The 21,170-nt window shown below is 42.8% G+C and overlaps 1 protein-coding gene across 4 annotated transcripts in view; it reads left to right on the top strand.

Moving 5' to 3' along the window:
* TRPM8 (transient receptor potential cation channel subfamily M member 8) overlaps positions 1 to 21,170 on the top strand; it is a gene marked incomplete at its 5' end in the record, with an annotated part of 140,709 nt that overhangs the window by 8,039 nt on the left and 111,500 nt on the right. The window contains one exon of one of the 4 annotated variants that reach the window (XM_083841490.1): positions 6,695 to 6,756. The exons of 2 other annotated variants lie outside the window; for them this stretch is intronic. In XM_083841490.1, the coding sequence (XP_083697616.1) occupies positions 6,724 to 6,756 (33 nt within the window). Of the gene's footprint in view, positions 1 to 6,694; positions 6,757 to 19,758; positions 19,768 to 21,170 lie in introns of those variants that run through there. One more of the 4 variants, XM_083841497.1, reaches the window with a different exon arrangement.

Raw genomic sequence — 21,170 nt, 5'->3', positions numbered from 1 at the left:
CCAGAGTAACTTGCCATCAACTTGCTACAAAGGAATTTTGGAAAAAGTGTAATTAATTGAAATGTGATACAATAATAATTTGAACTCCTGGAGAGTGCTCAGCAGTTATTACAGATAGGGAGGTCCATTAGTACTAAACTTCTAGCAAGGAGGCAACCTTTAGTTGAACTTAGGGTGCCAAAATCATACTCATTAGATCTAAATCAGGTAAAGGACAAAGTAAAGTCCTGTTTTCCATGTGGAGTTAGCTTCATCCTGAAATGCTTTGGACTTATCCAAATTTCAGGTCACCTTCAGAACGCTAAAACTAGAGAAAGGACCTCAGGTCCTAAACTTTGAAAGCTTCCCTAGCTGTTACTGTTTAAAAGTAAGTTTCCCTGTTGTGCTTGCTGTCAAGAATATTCAACCTGCAGCTCAAAATGTTGTGCCTGATCCCCCTGAATAGCTGAGCTCTGTCTCAGTATGCCATTTAGTATGCACATCCTTAACAGACAGAGCAGGATACTACTGTAAAGCCTATTGATTCTACTGCTTTATAAATAGCCAGAGGTTTGCTGATAGAATTCTACTGGAGCAAATATTACGTGCTTGGATTAGCTACCGACTATGTGAATGTCAGAGGAACCTTCTTCTGGCTTTGCAGGTCCTGAGGTGGGTCCTTGCAGGCTTCCCAGACCCGAACTGCGTCGGCTGCACTTGGTTCCAGCTTACTGACAGCCGTGGAGCCAACAGCATGAGCTGGTACAACAATCAGTCTGGGAGCCGCTGGGTACCTGCCCAGGAGGAAGGGTTTTCTGAAATTTTGCATTCTGGGGCAGGTAAGTTGCTCCAAGTCAAGCCACACAACCTGAGGTACAGGTTTGATACCACAGAAGGCCAACTCAATCAACATAGTGCCTAGTCATCCAGCAAGTGCCAGAAATCCTGTGTAAGGAGTGCTTCTTCATGTGGATGGAAGTGACTAGGATTGAGGTGTCCCAGCCGAGTAAAACCACCGCAGGTGTCTACTTGAGAAGTATAAATCCTTCCCTGCATAGGGTACATCCCTTTCTTCAAAACAAATAGCATGATTTCTTTTATGCACAGTTCCGGTATCTCAGTGGCAGAATCCTCTCTTCGTTGTTCATTAGCTCGTGTACAATCCATGAAGCAAGATGCAGGATGAACTCTTAAAGCCTGATATTACAAAATATTAACTATAATATAGCTTTTTTGTTGTTGCTGAGAGGGTCTGAGCCCTGGTCCCACGGCCTTCCATTATGTAGTGCCCAGAGGGATCAGAAATTCACCCTTCACCAGAGATGCCCTGTGTAAAATGGAGTTGTCTTACTAACTGTCTGCTGGTAGGAAGGCAAATAATGCGGCTGGCCTTGCTGGTGTGCTTAGGAGGGAAAGGAAGGTCTTGTGATTGGACTGTATGCATGTTAAAGGGAGACCAACTCACTGGAAATGAAGAATAGAAGAGTTTGAAAAATAAGTAGGATCACGGCCATGAGGGACTGTTACCAATTGAAGAACAAACAAACAAAAACCCCTACCATCAGCTTTACACCAAAATATTTGAAAAGGAAAGCTTCCAAAAGCTGGACATTGCTCATAGGCACAGTTTCTGTAAGTGCCACAGTAATCTGCTGACATCCGTTGTGAGGACTCAGATGTACAGACTCAGATGTATTTTCTCTGCTGGAAAACATTTCTTCTGCTCTTCAGAGGCTGACTAGATTCTTTCTCCTGCCCTTGAGTTTTTTGCAAAGTTTGCCTTAGCTTTCCTGACACTTGAAGAGGGAAGGGCTGATCTCCTTTGCTCGCATCTGAAGGTGGACAGTGTGTTAAAAAGAGAGGTCAAGTGCAGTGCAATAGCTGTCAAAAGAGGTCTTGAGTATTTTAGGCACAGCGCTTCAGTTAAAGTCAAAAAACAAGTATCACAGCCTTCAAAGAAAGCTCAGCTGTTACTTCTAGAACAGCTCCTGGGGCTCTATTATCCCCGAAGTGTTCCTATGGTGGAAAAACGACCGCATCCCCAGTATGGGATGGAATGATTTCAGACAGCATACAAAGCTGAAAGACCTCAAGGCTTAGCCTCACCTTATCTTGTCTACATTTTTAAACTGGTGTCACTACTTTGAAATGCAAAACCAGATATATACGTAGGTCTGCTCAAACTCAACTGACTTGAGGAAGCTGCAGATATGAAGGACCTGTATTTTGCAGGCAAGGGGCTAGGATGCAGACTTGTCTCTACCCTGTCCTTAGTCAAATACAGAATGCAGCAGACTGCTATTGTCCCAGATCTTAAGGGCCAAAAAAGCAGTGAAGTTTTGGCACTAGTTTTCAGAAGAGCTGGCTGGATGAAGTAAGATGGAAGTATGTCATGGGTTGTTAATTGTTCCTTTCTCAATCATCTGAGCTGTTACAAATACCACCACGTCGTTATCCTTGGGCCCTCAGCTGAATTTTGATGACCAGCATGGAAAATGTTTGAAGCTACCACTACACACTCCTCAGTACTCCACACAAGGCTGCAAAGTCTTGGATCAGAAAGATTTAAAGTCAACTCAGCCATCATAAAATTTAATAAAGTGAGAAATTTCTGCTGTGGTCTCCAATAGCTTCAGGTATATTGTCTTGAGAACTGTAAACGCTTACTTATAGCTTTATCGATTCACTGTTTGATTTGAAAAGGCACAGTAGACCTTTGGATATTCCCTGAGCCTTTTTTTTTTTTTTTGCTGTGTTTGTGTGTGCGGAGTGATAAGCTATATGAAAGGGACTTGGGATAAAGCACTCTTGAAGATGAGATAAATTTTTGCAGCAGCAGTTCTGGTTTTTAGACTGGAAGGTGGGATCGGAAACTCATCCCTCATACAGCTGACAAACACTTGCACATCTGCTGGAGCTGTGCATGCTAAATAGACTTGGAATTGCAGTTGCCTTGCAGAACATGAAATCTGGAAGACGAATGCTTCCCTAACATGAAATACTTGGCAGAAGTCTCAAAAGCTAATTTCAGCTCTCTACTCTGTTCTTTAGGGGAAATAGGTTTAATTGGCAGCTAATACTTTTGTTCGTAGCATCATGCACAAAAGGACAAAAAACGTTACTACTTTTTAGGAATAGCATTGCTCCTGTTGGTGAAAGTCAGGGGCTGCAGGAATTAACTGAGATAAAATGTCTAGCAAGGGCTTCAGGATACTGGTCACCAAGGCCAAACTAAATTGCATATATCAGGAACTTCATGCCTCTCACATCTGAATAGGTCTCACGACTTCAGATAAGAAGGTATTCCAAGGATCTACCAGTCCTGCCCATAAAGTTGGTTGTCTGATGCCAATCTGAATTACTTATGTGGATGGAAATGATTTCATGGTCCGATACCCCACCTTTGGGGGACAGAGGTCAAGGTTGTATCCTTAAATTCAGTAGCAGTTTAACTAGCTGGAGTGAGTGCATGGCAAGGATCAGCATCCTCTTGTGCTATAAAGCTCAGGGGACACGCTGTTCTGCAAATACCCTAGTTTCTGAATTACTTCTCTAGGAGCAAAGTTAGCCCCCAAGGATCACTGCAAGCTATCAAGGTCTGCTAATGGATAGGAAAACAATGAAGAGCACAGCTTCAGTAGAGATTACAATTGCATGGTATTCTGCACTCTTTGCCTACGTTGACTGTTCCTGGCAAGTCAAGGACCTAGTCTTTTCTCTAGGGTCATGGTTGGGATGCATCGACTGGTGCAGTACTCATGGCAGCCTGTTCTTTCTTGGGTGCCTAGCCTCAAGCAGAAAACTTGATGCAGTAATTCTGCATCTCATACCTCGCGAAAACAATACCAAGAGGAAGTGTGCCTCTAAATGAAAATGGGGAAATAGCTGGGAAAGACAGAGTAAAGCAAAGCAACTTCATAACCAAAACAGCAGCAGCATTGCAAAGAAATAAAGAGAAGTCACTTCCCAGAAGAGATTTCCTTCTGTAGCTCTTGTTTCATTTACTATGGCAAGAGTGAGCAATCTTGGAGTGACTTGGAGCTTCCCCTATCACAGTAACCAAGACACAGATATACTGTTGTTGGTTCCTCTAAACAGTTTGCTTAGAAACCTTTCAAAGGCATTTTTCATTGTGTTGCAGTAGGGGAATCGCCACTGCCTCTGAAGTTAAAAGCAGAACCATAATCCACTTGGAAATGTAGTGTTTACTAGGAGATGGGGCAGCTGAATGCAAGAGCTGGTGACATTTGTCAATGGCTGCCTTTGTAACAGGACTGAAAAAACAGGCAGTCAGCAACACCCTTCCTGCAGGAGACTCCAGGGGCTGTGTGTGACCACCTCCTGGTTGAGACCCTGCCTGGTCTGAAGAGACATTTTAAACTCGACTCAAAATTCTGGTTCAGTGTTTAGATATTTGTGGGAAGCATTCACAGCAAAATGGATGTGAAAGCTACATAATACGTGGATCGGTTCTGGGCCTGTAAGGAAAAAGCACGCTCACTTTCACGGAGCACTGGGCTAGCATTTGCCTTGGGAAGGCGAGTTGGCTTCTGCTGCTAGACAGCTGGTTGACAGAAAGCAGGCTGCAGTTGTTTTCTGTGTAAAAAGGTAATACTGAAACTGCTCGTACAGTGTTTTAAAGTGCGTCTGACTTGTTGCTGAACTGTGTAGTTTGCAGGCATACTCAGGTTAAATAGCATTAATCATATCTCATCTATATCGAGACATGAGGCACGGATGTGGGCAGTGTAAGGAATGAAAGAAACTTGGGGTCTTTTCCAAGTGGGGGATACCTACAGGCTTGCTTTCTGCTTCTACCTGTCTTCTAGGACCAACTGTCTGAAAATGGTTAATCAAATGTTTGCTTGGAGATGTACAAAGGGCTCAAAATTCAAATTGTATGGCACATGGGTGCCGTAAGTCAACATAACACAGAAGAAGTACATGAACTGTAAAACAGCCAAAAGTTCTGTAAGCTGCTCTCAGCTGTGTCAAAATACCTGTGTAACAGCAATAGAAATAGGGCACTGTTGCAAAGAAAATCACCCCAGCAATAACCAAATTGTGATTGGCAATGAGAACATTGTGAAAAAAAACAAAACACTTTTTTGTGACTGATGTCAAGGCTAGTGTTAAAGTAGTGTTCAACTTTCAGTCTTGCTTTTGTCCATGATGCAATGGGTTTTAATAAAATTATGAGTTTGTCAGAGATCTGAGACTTTGTTAATCATCTGAAGAATTGTAATGATTTGCCATAATGAATATGATAGAAGAGCAGCTCCTGTGTCTCGTCAGGCTGCTTCCATGGCTGCAACTGCTGTTTGAGGTAAGAAGACAGCGGAGTTCAGAGCGCTAGCTGACATGATCAGTCCTGGCATAGCTTCACTGGGATGTCGAGTCAGCCGGCTGCCTCCTGAAGAGTGAGTCCTGGTGGTGATACTCACTCCAGCATTTGTTTAATTGGAATAAAGAGTAAAAATGTGTTGAAAATTGACTGGTTCAGTTCTAGACAAGCTAATGATGAACTCTTGCAAGAGAATTTTTATCCCCCTGAACTAGACGTCAGACTTTATCTCTTTCAGTTGGAAGAAAGAAAACATCCCAGTACTTTATATTAGCTCCTGCTCTGGGACCAACAATTTCTGTTGTCTCATTTAGACTACTTGCAGGTGTCTAATGCAAAAAGCTCAAAAAGGAAATAAAATAACTGGAGAAGCCATTTTGGAGTTCCACATGCTTAGAAGCTTTTTTTACGGGTAGATTTGATTGCAACAAAGCCTGTTTTGAAGACCTGATTTTAAGCCTGAAAACAATGGATTTGGAGAATGATGAAACTTTGCCAGATAAAGCTTTCTATAAACGTGTCTGAAACTCAGTAGTGGAGGTTCTTGTTGGTTTTAAGCTCGGGCACTATGTTGCATCTGCCTATAGCTGGCAGCTGTGCTGTGCAATGACCCTAAGGGCACTAGTTGCTGCCCAGGAGCCCATTTAAGTTCAGTTCAGGGACTTCGCTCGCTTCCTGGGCAAAACTGGCAGAGAGCTGCTCACCAGCTCAGTCCCGGCTCTGCTAAGTTGCGTACCTGGCCATAGACCCCGGTGATCTTGACCTCAACATGTAATTTAAATTTCTGGCCTGAGCTTGCAGCTGTACCATCACTATGACCCTGCCTGGTAGCCACTAGGCTGGTTACATGCCAGGTGAACACATATAGTTGGAGGACTAGGTTTGCAGCCATGCAGCCTGGAGAGGAAAACAGTGGTGTGGTCACCTTCCACCTTTACCCGCTCTTAATTTTCATGTGCAATGAGCTCTCATCAGATGATTTAGCATTTTGAAATGAGTTTATGGTTAGTTCTATGGAAACATCAGCTCTGTGGCAACCAAACTCAAAAAAGGAATTGAACAGAACGTTATGCTACTTTGCATAAGTCCATAGCACGTGTGCATTTGAATACTGCATATGGCATCTAAAGACAGGAAAGGAAATTGCTCAGAATGAATGAGACTGTAGATCTGCTTTGATATAGTTTTCCTTCTTCCTTCCTTCCTTCCTTCCTTCCTTCCTTCCTTCCTTCCTTCCTTCCTTCCTTCCTTCCTTCCTTCCTTCCTTGTCAGGACTTCTTAAGTAAGTTACTAAGTACAGGAAACCATATTTGAGCTGAAACTGGTTGTGACCGGGGGAGTCATGATGTGACTTTTTGTGTTCTTCCTTAGGCAACAGCTTCTGGCTGAACTGAAATAGGATGCTGGACTGGACCAACCTTGTCTGTGATCTGGTAGGGTGGTTAGTGAGGCAGTGGAATACTGCTGAGCACTTCTAAGCATTAAAGACAATAACTAATTCTTGGTGTTGATGTTAGGCTGGACGTTGACTAACTTGGGTTGGCCAAGGGAATGGACAGTCACGCTTATTTAAAACTTAGGAACATGCAGCTTGCCATCACTAGTTAGCAGGACATATTCATTTTCTGCAAAAAGATCTGGAGAGAGGAGGGATGGCCTCTAACCACGTGCAGAGAGACAGGTATGCAGTATATAAAATATATAAAATATATAAAATTATATAGATATACTTAGTCTCTAGCACTCTGATAAACTCATTCTGGCTGATTAAGCATACAGGGATATTTGACTGACCTTGTCAGCTGGAGGAGTGAATGGACAAAATAAATGAGATTTCAGTCTGTAAGCTGAACATACTTAATATGCTGAGTAGCAAGTCAGTAGCGCTCATCCTTTCCATTTGCTGGATGACCTGGTATTTGCAGAGAAAAATCTCCCTCTGTTGAATGTTTCAGGAGGTGTAATGCTTCTTGGTACCTGGATCCAGCACAAGTGCCTTTCCAAACTGGTATCTAGTTCCTGTCAATCTGCCACACCTCAGCATGGCTCTCTGAATGTGACCTAGTGCAAGTATTGTGGTTTGGCCCTAGAGAGCAAGGATTTCCCCTGTTCAGCAAGGCCAGGAGCCGGCTGCATTCCTTAATGTGCCGTGGGGTGCTGCAGCTCGAGATCATGCCTGTCCGGACCCTACTCTCCAGATCATGCAGTTGCTGTCTAGAAGGCTGTACAACTTGCTCCCTAGCTAAATAACAGTGCCCTGAATGTGGAAAGTGGCATGCAGCTTTTGTGCTAACCAAACACTGCATCTAATTTAGTGAGACTGCCTGATGCCAGGCTTGAGGAAGGCAGGAGGCTCAGCCCAGGTTTAGTGCTGTCCAGGTAACAACAAACCTTGAAGAAACAGTAATCAGCTCTTACTGCCTCGCTGAGAGCATGCTTCAGTTTAATAACCTACTTCTAGAAAAGGTCCCTGAGGAAACAGTAAGCTGCAGATGAAGATCTCTACAGGAGTTTAATTAGTTGGTGTCCTTCAGAGAAACATACTAGCTTTTTTTTCAAGTCTCTTTAAGAACTGGGCCTCTGGTCCCTAATTATCTTGTTCTCGCTGCCTGGGACAGCTAAATAATTATGATCTGAACTGGGTGAATGAATGCAGTAAAGTGATGTTCTTAAATGCAATCAGCCACTCATGGCTCTGACAAAAAGTGTGATAATGTAATAGCCCTGGCTTGCAAGAGATCGACGTGAATGTAAGAACGATGCAAAATGCTTTTCAAAGTCGGCCTAGGAATTAATCTTTAGCTTTACCTTGTTAGATGATACAGGTCCTCCATGCTCCAGCTGAAGCTTCAAGTGATCTCTAAATAAGCATGGCATCGAGTGAGCAGAAACCTAATCAGTAATTGATAGATCCAGTTGCATGTCCCTGTCACCCCACTGTATGCAGACCAGATTGAGCCACTGAGCTCTTAATGCAACTTCTAAGTAGCTTTAACTGTACTCTAGTGATGTTAAATGCTTCATTATGCTAACAGTTATGAAAGCCGAACAGGCAAAGTGGGAAAGTGGTGCAATAATAAAGTTAAAACTTATCCAGCACCCTGGCGATTATTAGCTGGCATAGGAAGGCAAAATGGGAAAAAGGACACCCAAGATTACTGTATATAAATGGCTAACCTTTTTGTTTGTTTGTTTGTTCCAGCTGTCTAGACAGCTAGACAAATGCCAGGTTAATTTTTCAAGACACTGACTGCAAGGTGTTTTAACACTTATCTTTTATCAGGGGTGCAATCTGCCCAGATTGTCTTGTAGGGAATGATTCTATATCGAATACACTTGAAGGTTTTTCAAGGTTATATCACTTGATAAAGTCAAAAATATCCCTGTCCAAGATTATAATGGGCTTGGTATGTTTCTAAAATGATGCACCAAGTAGAAAGGCAACTGAGGTTTTGAAAATAGAATAGGAGCAGTGGAGCCCTTGAACAGATTGTTTGAATGACAGCTGTAAGTGCAGATTCCGTTTCTATTAATATAAATGTTCTTGGACTTAAAACTTAGAAGTGAAACAGAAGGAGAGTTCAGAAAAATCGTAATACTCAAGATTAAGGTATACACATAGTGCACTTGGAACAACGGTATAAACAAAAGCATATTCTTATAGCTGCGCCACTTTGTTTAGGCATTCTCCCTCCCAGTTCCACTGTTCACGTCAGTCTTCTCCAATCTGGTGCACGAAGAAGTGTTTTCTAGGTGTGAGAGCAAACACCAGACTTCACCAATATGTTTGTCTCTGCCTTGTGTCTGTTGCTTTGATGCCCTGCTTACAGCTAGCTAAGGCAACCGCCTTATTTAGGTCTTAGTTTCTGCCTCTGACAGACTCTGCCAGGCCCTGACTGGAGTATTAGTATGTGAAATTCAGAAGATGGCTGCCAGGAAAAGTCATTCCAGGCAAAAACCCAGTGTAGTCAGTGCTGTTTTGCTTGACAGGGTTGTGTCTGGACTGAGCATTTGGGCAATACCATGGAGCAGGAGGCAATGACACTGTAGATATACAACAGATAACAGGCTACTGGGTCAGAGCAGTAGCTCTCATCAGACCTTTAGAAACTCATACAGTGTATGATTAACGCTTGCTATCAAATGGAATCTTAAAAAAAAAAAAAAGCAAAAAGCTGCTAACAAAGAGGGGAGGAAAGCTTATAATGGTTCACAACGATAGCTCTTACAGAGAGCTAACTGTCTAGCACTTCGTATGAAGCCATCTGACATACAGAGAGCACAACGGAGCCACGTCAGAATTCCTAATGTGGGGCATGACCTGCAGTTTAGCAGGTAGCCACTCAAGGACAACACTCCTCTGATACAGCCAGAGCCTGTAAGCAAAATTACGTGTCTTCTGTCAGTGTTTTGCTGCCCAACCTTTGGGTGTAACAGCTGAAATTGCTTCATGGCCTCGCAGCTCTCATGTGTCCTGTGTTGTGCCCTTTCCGGAATTAATGTGGAAGGCTCAGAGTATCTTGAACACTAGAGATTTGATTGGCATCGAAAGGTCTACCCCTTGGGTGCATCACCTAAGTGGGGAAACAATAAAGCACAAACTTCTACACATTTAGTATCATAAATGATGACTGAACCCAGGCTTGGTATGAGGGAGAGCACGGCTTGTCGAAGCATCAGAGTGGAGGATGGAACTGGGTACAGTGTGTTGGAAATAATTAGATGATCAGATTTTATGCTATATTAGAAAGTTGTTTTCACTGTTCTAGTAAAACCACTCCCCTGTTCATACACAAAACGAAAAGTCATACTTTACTGCAGAGAAAGTAACTCTGAATACAACTTTTTATTGGCACAGTGCAGTACAAGCACAGGAACGTAGCGGCCTGACCTGAATGAAATGACACGCCGGGCTGAGAAGCTTGTCCTGCAGTCTGCTCTGCAGCCAGCACTCGCTACTCTGCAAGCCTAGTCTTGTCTGTCTGTTTCCTTCAAAATTTTCTATCAGTGTCCCTGCATAAGCTCCACACTAAATATCTTTTATGTGAGATGCCGGCTGGCTTCACTAGTGAGTGCTCACATCTCTCCAGATCCAGCCATACATTCCTTCAGCCCCTGACCCTGCTGCTTGCTCCCCTTCTCTTCAGCGTGCCCAGCTGGCATTTCAGCTTGAGTTTTGACTGCTGCTGCGCTCCTTGAACTGTTAATAATAGCCGTGTGCTGGAAGGGCTGACTTGTGGCGCAGCTGTACGCTTTTGGCAGAGGGGCTTTTCTTTCTTGGGGGCACCCCAGCAGTTTGTTCCTAAATAACCCATGAATAGAGAATACCCCATTTAGCAGTCTGCCCTGGCTTAAATGAGAGCCAGGAATTTACTCATATTAAGGGAAGTAATGTTTATTGCTCTAGTCAGGAAATAGCTTTATCTCTCATAAAGATACTTGAGCGATGCAAACAGTCTCATCTACTGCATAGGAATGCTATGGTGGTAGTCAGCGCAGCTTAAATCTGGCTGGCAGGCCTGTCTCATAACCACATGACTAGTTTCCTCTTCTTTTTAAGAGGGATTAGTGAGTAAAACTACTAAGGGTGTATTAAAACACTCAAAACTTTCTGAGAAATGACCGTGTTTAAAGAACACATCTGTTATCCACATTGGTGAGCCAGTCTGTCTAACTGAAATTGCCTTTTTCTTCTGGACTTTGGCAATACTTATTTCTAACAAACTTTGTTTCAAGGGGCATGCCAGCTTCCATCTAAGAAAGAGCGATCCATGGCAATCAGTTATTTAGTCACAACTTCCCTTGGACATTTTGGACTGCAGTAAAAGGACACTTTTGGAACAAAACAGACTGATACTGAGTTTTGGCGGCCTTAGGCATCAGAGCAAAAAACTCTGCCTTTTCCATTTTTTCCCCCTGAAATCCTGAGTATTGTCTTTTTAATTGTCTTCAAATCGGTGATTCTTCTCTGAACGGAGCCGTCACAGCTGACAGCTCTGCCTGTGATATCTCCCTGGCGCTCTTCAACTCGCTTCCCACAACCATATGGCTGTCATGAGGATTTAACCTCTATTCTCAGTCGGGCTCTCATTTCCACAGGCAGATGAGAGCCTTGCCATCTACTGCCTAGGCAAACAGAACCACCACAGGCTCGTTGCATCATCAGAAAAGATGCAAGCTGCTTTCTGAGTAATAAAGTGGCTAAAAGGCTACAGCACGCGGGAAATGCAGAAACACTTCGGAAGAAAACTGAAACGAGCTCCTGGCAGAAGCAGTAAGGCTCTTGTCTTCAATAAGTGGTGGAAACTGCTAGGTAATTTTGTTGCTGATGGTTCGGATGTAGGAAGTCAAATGCATCATAGTTGCCTGCTATCTAGTTTCTTACAGCTCCATCTCACTTCTAAAAGGCATTATCATTACACTGCTCTGAGCGCTGTGGCAATAGCTAAGCTCTAGCCATCATATCAGGGGCTTGAGGCAGACATAAGTCACTTAATAATTTTATCTCATCAGGCACATGTTTGTTAGGTAACCCCCACACTGGGAGGGTTCAGTGTTGGTGTTAAGTGTACAGGATGGGAATATTCCCCACTGCTGTCAGTAGTTTGGTGGTTTCTGAGAATATATTGCATAGCAGGGGTGTTGTCCCACCGATGTCTTCTCTGAGCTCTGCTGTCAGTGGACTGAACTACTACAGACTGCTGCTCCCCCACGAAGCTAGGACTGATTCAGGAAAAGCAACACTCGTTTATTTTCTATATAAAAATTTTTACTTGATGTTTGAAGCCAATGAGCTGTACAAAGTTCTGGGTGGGGTATTTTGCAGCTAGTGTTAGTGGTGTTGTCATTTAGCCAAGCTGTAAAGGAAGCTGTACAATTTTGGGGCTTAGGTACAGAAAAACTTGCCTAAGTGCTGGTGTAACATGCCGGTAGCTGCTCTGTTTGTTCCGGATACTTGATGTGGGCTGGGAGGAGCAAGAGAACAGTGTGCGCGTGGAGACTGCCGTATTTCAGCTATCAGTTGTGATATTTGTTCATTGTGTATTTACTGATACCATAAGTTATTTGCTGATCGGGCTGTAGCCTTGAGTGTGAGGAGATGGTACTAGATATCACATCAGAAGCTAACAGCAAGAACAGTAATTTAAATGTTTACGGGAGAAAAGCTATAACATTCACGTACACTTGATTTTTTTGTCTTTTTTTTTTTTTTTTTTTACACTTTCCACAGCTCTTTGGAGAGTCAGAGACTGAAGAGTGATGTCTGAACTTACCTAGCTTTTTTTTTTTTTTCAAGTTGTAAATTACTTTCCCTTCTAGGGTTCACATATGTGTGCATAAGTGTACGTCTGTGCACATGTATTCATGCATTTTTTGTTAGTGCCATGTAACTCTTCCAGGGCTCCTGTTGCTACAGTGCTGGGGACCTGCACTAGTTCAAGTGATTTCATGTTGACCTTGTGCAGCTTTGAGAGCTGCTTGTTGGTACTCGCACTGTTCAGCAGGATCTGCCATTTGCAGAGAAAATGGTATGTGAAATATATACTAGATGGCCAAAATAGAAATGGCCCATTGATCTGTGCCATGCTTAATAAAAAGGCAAATTTTATCAAATAGGATCAGACAGAAAACTTAAGAGTCTTTCTTAGGAAACAGATCAACTCAGCTTACATAGACCATTTTTCTTTTTCTTATTTTATCACACCAAGAAGCTCTTTGGTAATTATAACTTGAATTCAACCTTCACTAATTAACATGGGTCCCAGCATTGCATGATAATAACGTAATTTTCCATTCTTCCTTTATGCCTTCTAGTTCTTCACAATTTGCTCCTTGAATCACACCAACACCACAGTGCCAATGTCACTCATATCAGCTGGAAACTGAATCACAATTAGGATTCAGATACATAGGACAAAATAAAATAAATGTGTTATTGAAACTGAAATTTAGGAATAACCAAACAACACTGATTAGACTGAAAAAGAAATTCTCTCCAAAGGCACAAAGTGTTTTGTGCTGACTCCATTAAAGATTTTATGACTTCAGATGTACCTAAGCATAATGCTTTTACAAGAAGGGATAGCATGATGGATGATGATTTTTAGAATTGAAATAGCAGTGCTGCTCTTCAGCTGTGCTTGGAGTTGCTTACCAGCTTTTCTCCTGAGGCTTAATTAAAAAGAATTATACTGTCCATCTTCATATGAAAATAATGGCATGCTAGAAACATCAGTTTGCTTTGATGTTACTGATTGTTGCTCAAAAAGCAGCTGTACCCAGGTGTCACACTTTTATTTAATATGGCTGATTATCATAAATGCTGATGCTTTCTTATAAGTCATGAATCTCAGCTTCATGGCCCTGGGAAGCTGCAGGAGGCGAAGCCTCAGTTTATGGACTTGGAAAGAGAGCATATCCACAATAGCAAGTTGTTCGGTGTAGTCGGTCAGTGCAAAGAAATTCCTCTGCCCACTCCTTCCTGTTGCCTTCTGGAGGGGAGATGATCCCATGAGCTTGTGGGATGTTGCTGTTAGCTCCTCCTGACAGCGCTTTTTCCAACTCCCCTTATGCTGCTGCTGCGGTACACCCAGACATGCATACATTGTGCCACCAAGTAAAGCAATGAAATTGGGCTGAGGTGGTATCTCCCTCCAGATTAAGGTCCAGATGCTGATGCCTTTACAAGAACATGTTTTAGGGACCAGGATGTGTGTGTGCACAGTGCTGGACTCTGCCACCTGTGCTGTCTTGATCCTCAGGAGTACCGGCACGTTGAAGTGACACAGGTTGCAGCACACCATCTGCACTCACATTCTTCCTGAGAAGAATAAAACCTGGGACTCCAAGGGCAAAGCGTGAGTCTGGAAGGTACACGGCTTATGTCCATTAACATTAAGAGAGCAAGAAGCAGAAGAATTAGATGAGAGAGAAAATATGGTTTAATGTAGCACAAAGCGGGCAGACCAGAGCACTTGAGGACTGTGGAAGCAAGGCAGGAGGATTATAACCTGGTGTGTCCATGTGCTGAACCTGAACTGACATTTCGGGCTGGTCCTCGGTCCTGGTATGACACTGACAGGATCCTTCTCTCTTTCCTGGTGTTCTCCTGTGTGAGCAGATCGGAATTTTTTAATGGCAGTATCTGCCAAATCTCTTCCACAACTTTCAAGCACTTGAGGAGCTTGAAGCCTATTTGTCCTCAGAGCAAGAAACTCTTTGTCCATCAGACCCAGAGACCTCAGACGTTCATGCTCTGATTTCATCATAGCAGGCTAGTCTTCAACTAGTCAAATTCTGTGTACAAAAGTAGCAAGACTGGCATTTCATTGTGTTAGTACCTCTGTTAATACTATACAGATCATGAAAATGTTGAATAACTGCCCTTGTAGGTGGGTCTGCAGAAAAACACAGCTAAAACATAGATCATTAACAATGAATTTCTGGCAGTTGTGCACGATACATTTATTTTTATATCTTACGTCGTAATCACTTCAAAACCAGACTTTTCATGACCTTTCTTTTGCAGAAAACTGCTTAATCAGCTCTACTAACACAAGTCTTTTTTGCTGGTGTTGCAGGAGATAGAACTTAATGGCCTCTAACCAAATAATGGAAGAATATTTGGAAGAATATTTCCCATATTAAGCCTAGGGCATTGCCAACATTTGCTACATAATACTGGCATTTAGGACAGATGAGATTTTTTGGCATCGTAATAAATGAGATTCACAATAACTTGGGAACAACAGAGGCGCATCCTCACAGCTCGGTAATTGCTAATAGCAGATCACCTTCCCTTCTCTAAGCTCTGAGAGGGGATTCTCATTCAAAGCTGTTGCATCCAAACAATTCATACATCTTCCAATCTACTGCTCATCTTTGTCTAAGGGATCATTTAAAAGAAGATAGACTGCCTCTGCCCCAGTTTTTCCCCGCTGTGTGTACGTGGTGAGGTTGTGGTTGGGGGTGCTGCAGGCAGGCAGAGCCCCTGAGCTGCCCACGTGCCCCGCTGGCCGCAGAAGGCCAAGGAAGGATTTCTTGATGCTCTGCCAACCTGTCCCTTAGTGCTTCCTGCAGTCTTCTCTTCTCCCTTGGCAGGCAACAGTTTTGCATGCTTCTTTTCTAACTTACTTTTCCTAAAACCTGGCTTTTTCAAACATGCTGGAAATCATGGCCCAGTAGCCACGTGGGCATCCTGGTGCCTGTGTTATGCATGGGCAGATACCTTCTACCTCACTGCACTTCCCTTGGTCAAGCTCATGAACTGTATTTTTCCATAATATTATTGACTGTGGTGTCTGAATCTCCACAAAGTGCTAACGCTGGCCTCTGCTCCACTGCTGCCTCTCTGTCAAATAGTTCTTTGAGCTCAAAGATGATAAAAGCATTTGTTCTACAATAAAAAGAATTGGCTCTTAAAAAGCAAAGAGAACAGACTTAAGCCTTGACTAGAGCCAAGACTCTTCAACAGAAATTGTTTGCTAAAGAAACCTTCCTGTTTCCTTGGCACATTACTGGGAAGGTTGGATCTGGCTGACAATGAGTTCTCCTGTTGCAATTCTGTAAGAATGAAGCATGAAACAAACATATTGGACAATCCATGAAATCAAGAACACAGAAAAGTCTACAAATTAGGAAACAGAGCTGTGTAGCAGTAGATCTGCAATTCATTTCATCAGATTTTCAGGCACTGACTTAATACTTTGTGGTGGAGAGTTGATACTTGTGCTGGAGAGATTAACTGTGCTTAAGTGGATTATGCTGATGCTGGGTGCTCTGCGCTGGGCAGAATCCCAAATTTCCAGACAAATGTTCACTTTTGGATGCTTGTCTCCACAGCTGCAATGTCTTTGATCTCTTGTGCAAATGGCCTGCTCAGTTTTCTAATAGCACAGCTCAAACATACAAGTAATTTGTTTAGGGGGCAACATAGCTACTGCCCTTGTCCTTATAATTACAGTAGAATTAGTTTGTCACTCTGAAAAATGAACCCAAATGTCTGCTTGTTCTGAAGTTATCAAGATCTGCAGTCCGTGCCCAGTGATGCATACACAGGTAAGGAGCAGCTCTCAAGAGCTGGATGCCTGCTGCATTAGCAGAGTAAACTCAATATTGCAGGTGGCTTGTCAGGAGCAGAGACACTAACTCAGCTCTGAAGTTACACAGCTTGAGAAGTGCATGTCTAGCTGAAGGCTCTGAACAAAAAACTGTGCAGCTTCTTTGAGATCAGTATACTACCAATTGGTTAAAAAAAAAAAAAAGAAAAAACACAATAGAAAAACAACCAAGAGGACAGAAGGGGCTTTCTGACAGCACTGTTTCCACTCTGATTAACCTGATTTATTTAAATTTAGGTATCAGTTGTGACTAATGCAATGGATTTGCATTGGATTGCAAAGGCTGATCATGAGCCAGCAGTGTGCCCAGGTGGCCAAGAAGGCATCCCAGCCAGGAATAACACCTCTCTTGTCTTCCATTGTGCCTGTTGTCATTCTGCTTGTTGTCCTTGGCATGACCAATAAGGCACAGTCCTGTTAAATAACACCTTCATACTGAACAAAAAATCAGTGTTACACTGTATAAGGTTTATGTGGCAAGGTTTGGGTTTTCTGTGGTGGTTAGCTAGAGTAGTACTAGAGTAGAACCTACTGCAGTAGCTTCTTTCATGATTTAAAATATAATGAGCTCCACAATCCGACTTTGTGTTTGCAGAAAGGGGTGAAAAGGTAATTTTTTTTTGTCTGGACAAGGCAGAGTTGTTATTTGTGGGGCCAGATAAAAAAATATATATATACATTGTAGATCTTATCAACCTTTGCTTTTGGTTTGGACTTCCCCATCTGAAACTCTTCTACTTTTTAGAAAGAGAAAGCTGGGCCTTGGGCAGAGTTGTATGACCTTACGTACTGTCCTCAGAGACCTGGCACACTACAAATGGGCAGACTCCTTGCTTGGGTTGTGTAGCCCAATGTAACTTGGTGTTCTTGGCTATCTGAACAGCACAGCTTGTCCTTGCTCGTACTGAATGGTTTAAAACATGCCACGGATGATGATAGCTCTCTTCAATTGGCCAGATCCTCAGGTAAAATGTCCAGAGCTTGTTTATCTTTTATCTTAATTATCCTGTGAGACGTATTGTGCAGTTGTTTCCCTGATTGTCTGGTCTTTTAAAGACTCTAAAGATGTGTGACAAAGGTTATGTCATGGACCAAATGTATTCCTTGGGTCAGTGCCCAGGAAGCCAAGTCTGGCACATCCTGCCCTCAATTTGCATGAAGAAATTGAGAAGTTAGTACGAGAAATTGTCTTTTATGCAAGAGACACGGGAATATTCATCCAATATTCATAAAAACTAGAAGATAATATTCTGATTCATCCTATGTGTATGAAAGGAGAAAATCAGAAGACAAAAGGATGGCTTGTGCTAGCTTTATTTTCCTCATGCAGTCAGTGCTGGAACTGGGCTTTGCATTACCAGACCTGTTAATAAAATACTCTGTAACAGCTAGAGCAGCTTGTGCTTAATGGAAAAACATGAAATGTTCCACTTGGAAACAATTGCCCTTTATGTAAGATGCATTTCTTCTCTCTCCCTTTTGTTCAAGGAATCTTACTTGGGGAAAAAAAAAAAAAAGCTTGTCCCTTCAGACATCCTCTGTTCACGCTGCTTATTCCCCAAATCAGAATCATAATCCCTTGTTTGGACAACATAATGAGCTACACAAATATCAGTTGAGATAGCACAGACAGATTATAGCTCCCAGCAGGATGATGGAAGATGGGTCAGGCTTTAAATACCTCTGCCTTTATGCAACTGTTTTTCCTAAGGATAAAGCAAGAGGAATATAAACAAGAATTCTTTAGACAGATGGCCTTTAGTAACCTCTCCACAAGACATCGGCGGCTTGTAAATAAGAAGTGGTCCAGAGAGCAAGCCCTGACTGGAAGGGTTTTCCAGACCTGGCTGCAGAAAGCCATGTTGCGCAACTGAGGGGCAAGATGGTAGTTTTAAACTGTGCTTGACAGCCAAATCTTGCAGCTCCTTGGTTCGATGGTTGTTAATTTGCACATTAACAAGAAGACAGAGGATATTTATAGGAGCCATAAAGCGTAGGTTACTTGGTTTTCTAGTTTGATGTGACATGAAGGTCATCCTTCTGTTTCCCAAAGGGTGAACTTGTAAATGCAAAAAGGAAATTTCACCCATTGTGATTTACACTGTGACTTAAGCACTGGGTGCAAAGTAATGTGTGACAAGCACCCGTTTCTAATCCAGGTTCATAAACAGACCCTCAACAGTCTCTAAAAGTCCAGCTTATTTTGTGACAAATTTCTCTCTATATGCACTTCAGTCTTTGAGTGACTAAGCTCAACAAGTGAAAGACTGCAATCCTCCCTGATAACATATTTTCAACAACTGTCATTTTCCAAACTAAGTCAGGGGATCTTCAGGCTGTACACATTAGAAGCACCATTGCTGTGACACAACAGGAGGAATAAAATCTCCAGAGATACCTTCAAAGGCTTCTCTTAGAGTGTGCTGCAGCTGGTACATCTTTAAACTGGTTCACCTCACTTATTATCCGTTCATATAACAGGGCAGTGGGATAATATCCTTGTCAGCTCAGACACATAGCCTACTTCCAGGGTCAGCTTTGCCACAGAGGTCAAAAAACAAGCTATGAAGATTAAAAAAAAAAAAAAAAAAGCCTTTTTTGTTGTTGTTGTTGTTGTTGCAATGTACTGAAACCAAACTGCTTTCCAGTGGCTGATGTGAAATTTTCTGGTAATTTTCTGAGGAACCAATAGTGGTACAACCTTCTCTTTAGTTACAACAGAATCCGACTGGGCAATCTATTCTAGACCATCCGTTTGCTGATTCAGGCTTGATTTTTGCACTCAGTCTCCCTTAAAACCGCAGTGATTCGGGGAGATGGACCTGCGGGAAGCAAACTGGGTGCTGGCTGCAGCAGTGTCAGCGCATGATGCCCCTAGGCAACCCATACGGGCTATGGCTCTGGAGCTCTGGGTGCTTTCTGATTTTGTAGTCACCCTGTAGGCAGCAGATCTTCACCGTATGAGTGTAGGTGCCATTTATAAAGATTACGAAGTCTCCAGCACTGCCTCCAGTAGCACAGCTGGTTGGTTTGCTACTTGGGTTTAGGCTTCTGCAACGGCAAGAATTTGTGGAAGAGTTTGTGGTCCTGCGCAGATAAGGCACAGGTGTACACAGTCTTTTTTTTGTTGTTGTTGAACCAGATTTAAATTTGCCTGTGTGAGTGGCACTTTGTCAGCTGAAAGCCGTGCAATCACACAGTACAATCGTCAGTCAACTGTGAAGGTGCCCATGAGTGGAAGGGGACAAGACCAGGAAGAACAAGGCGAAAAGTATAAAGCTGGAGTAAAGTATAAAGCTGGAGTAAACAGGAAGAATACAAAGGGTAGGTATGCTGTGAGTGGAGTGGCATAGGGCAACCTGAACATTCCCTCTTCCCCTATAAAATACAGGAAAAGGATCAAAACGGGAGCAAAAAACAGAAGCAGATGGGTCTGAGCTTTCATTTTACTGTGAAATGACAGATAAAAGCTGGAATGGCAAGATGAAGAGAAATCAACCGTAAGAACAAAGTGCTGAAACAGATAAGACTGCTCAGGGATTTCCTTCTGAGCTGCCAGTGCTTGGCTACAAATGTTTCTTAGACTGTAAACTTAGGAGGGAAGAATATGAGCTTGTAACAGAATATAACTCACTTTCTAGAGTATTGGACTTTATTGGTACTGATTAACCTGTCCCATTTTTTTGTCGTACGGTGCTGTTTTGCGTTAATGAAATCGGTATTCTTGAATCCAGATGATGGGCTAAATAATGGACTAAATGATGGGCTGGAGCTGCCTCACAAATCAGGAATCATCCTGTGCAGTGAAAGACTGCCTGGATGCACCAAGTCTGCTCGCATGCTCCATGCATTTGAGGGACGAGTGTTTGTCTCTAAATCTACGCACTAGAACTAGCTGTGACTTGCATCCCGTCTCTCTTGGCATTATACCTGGGAGAAACACTTGGCTAAGTTTGTAAGTGTCTGAGCTTTAGCTCGTTCACATCAGCATGCAGTGCAAGCTTCGCTGTCAGCTGCTCTCAGTTAGAAAATGGTCCTTCAGTTTAAGGAAGTACTCTCAGAAAACTGCCCCACAGATCCAGCATCCCCTTTTTCTACAGGAATTAGCGGTGTCAAACATTTTGATACATAGAGCTCATGGCAGGGGTCACTACTGGGCCTCCTGAGTTCCCAACTTTTCCTATTATGTATGTCTAGGACTCTAAATGACAGTGACTGGTACCAGCCCAGCCAGTGTATTTATACATGGCATACAGAATTATTCTGGGTGGTAAAGACACTGCAGATAGGGGAGATAATGTGGAGAGGAGGGGTTTGGTTAGGATGAAGAGTAATGCATTTAACCCTACGTTGAACTAGCATGGGCAGAGCTCTGGAACCACTGATGCGAATGCAAAGCAGGTGATGTGCACAATGCCTGCTTTGGGTGGGATTGCTGTCCGTTAATGCTTTCTTGTATCCTCAGATACCTAGCTGGAAAAGGATCTTGTTGTCTGGGACTTCCCAATGAACTGACTTCTGTCTTCAGTATCTATCAGCTGTTAAAGCCAGCAGTTTGGGTTGCTTGCACAGCAACCACTGGAGATGAAATGAAACACCACTCTTGTGTCTTCTCCTCATCTCCCAAGTCGAGTACAAAGGCCATTGATGGATTACAGTCAGAGGCCAGAAATAAATAACATAAGCTGCCTGATTTTACTTGTCCTGTCAGACCTTTGTAGGATGGT

Source organism: Anser anser, assembly GCF_964211835.1.
Source record: "Anser anser genome assembly, chromosome: 6".
Lineage (NCBI taxonomy): Eukaryota > Metazoa > Chordata > Aves > Anseriformes > Anatidae > Anser > Anser anser.
The sequence above is the reverse complement of the archived record's forward strand: the minus strand, read 5'-3'. Positions and strand labels throughout refer to the sequence as shown.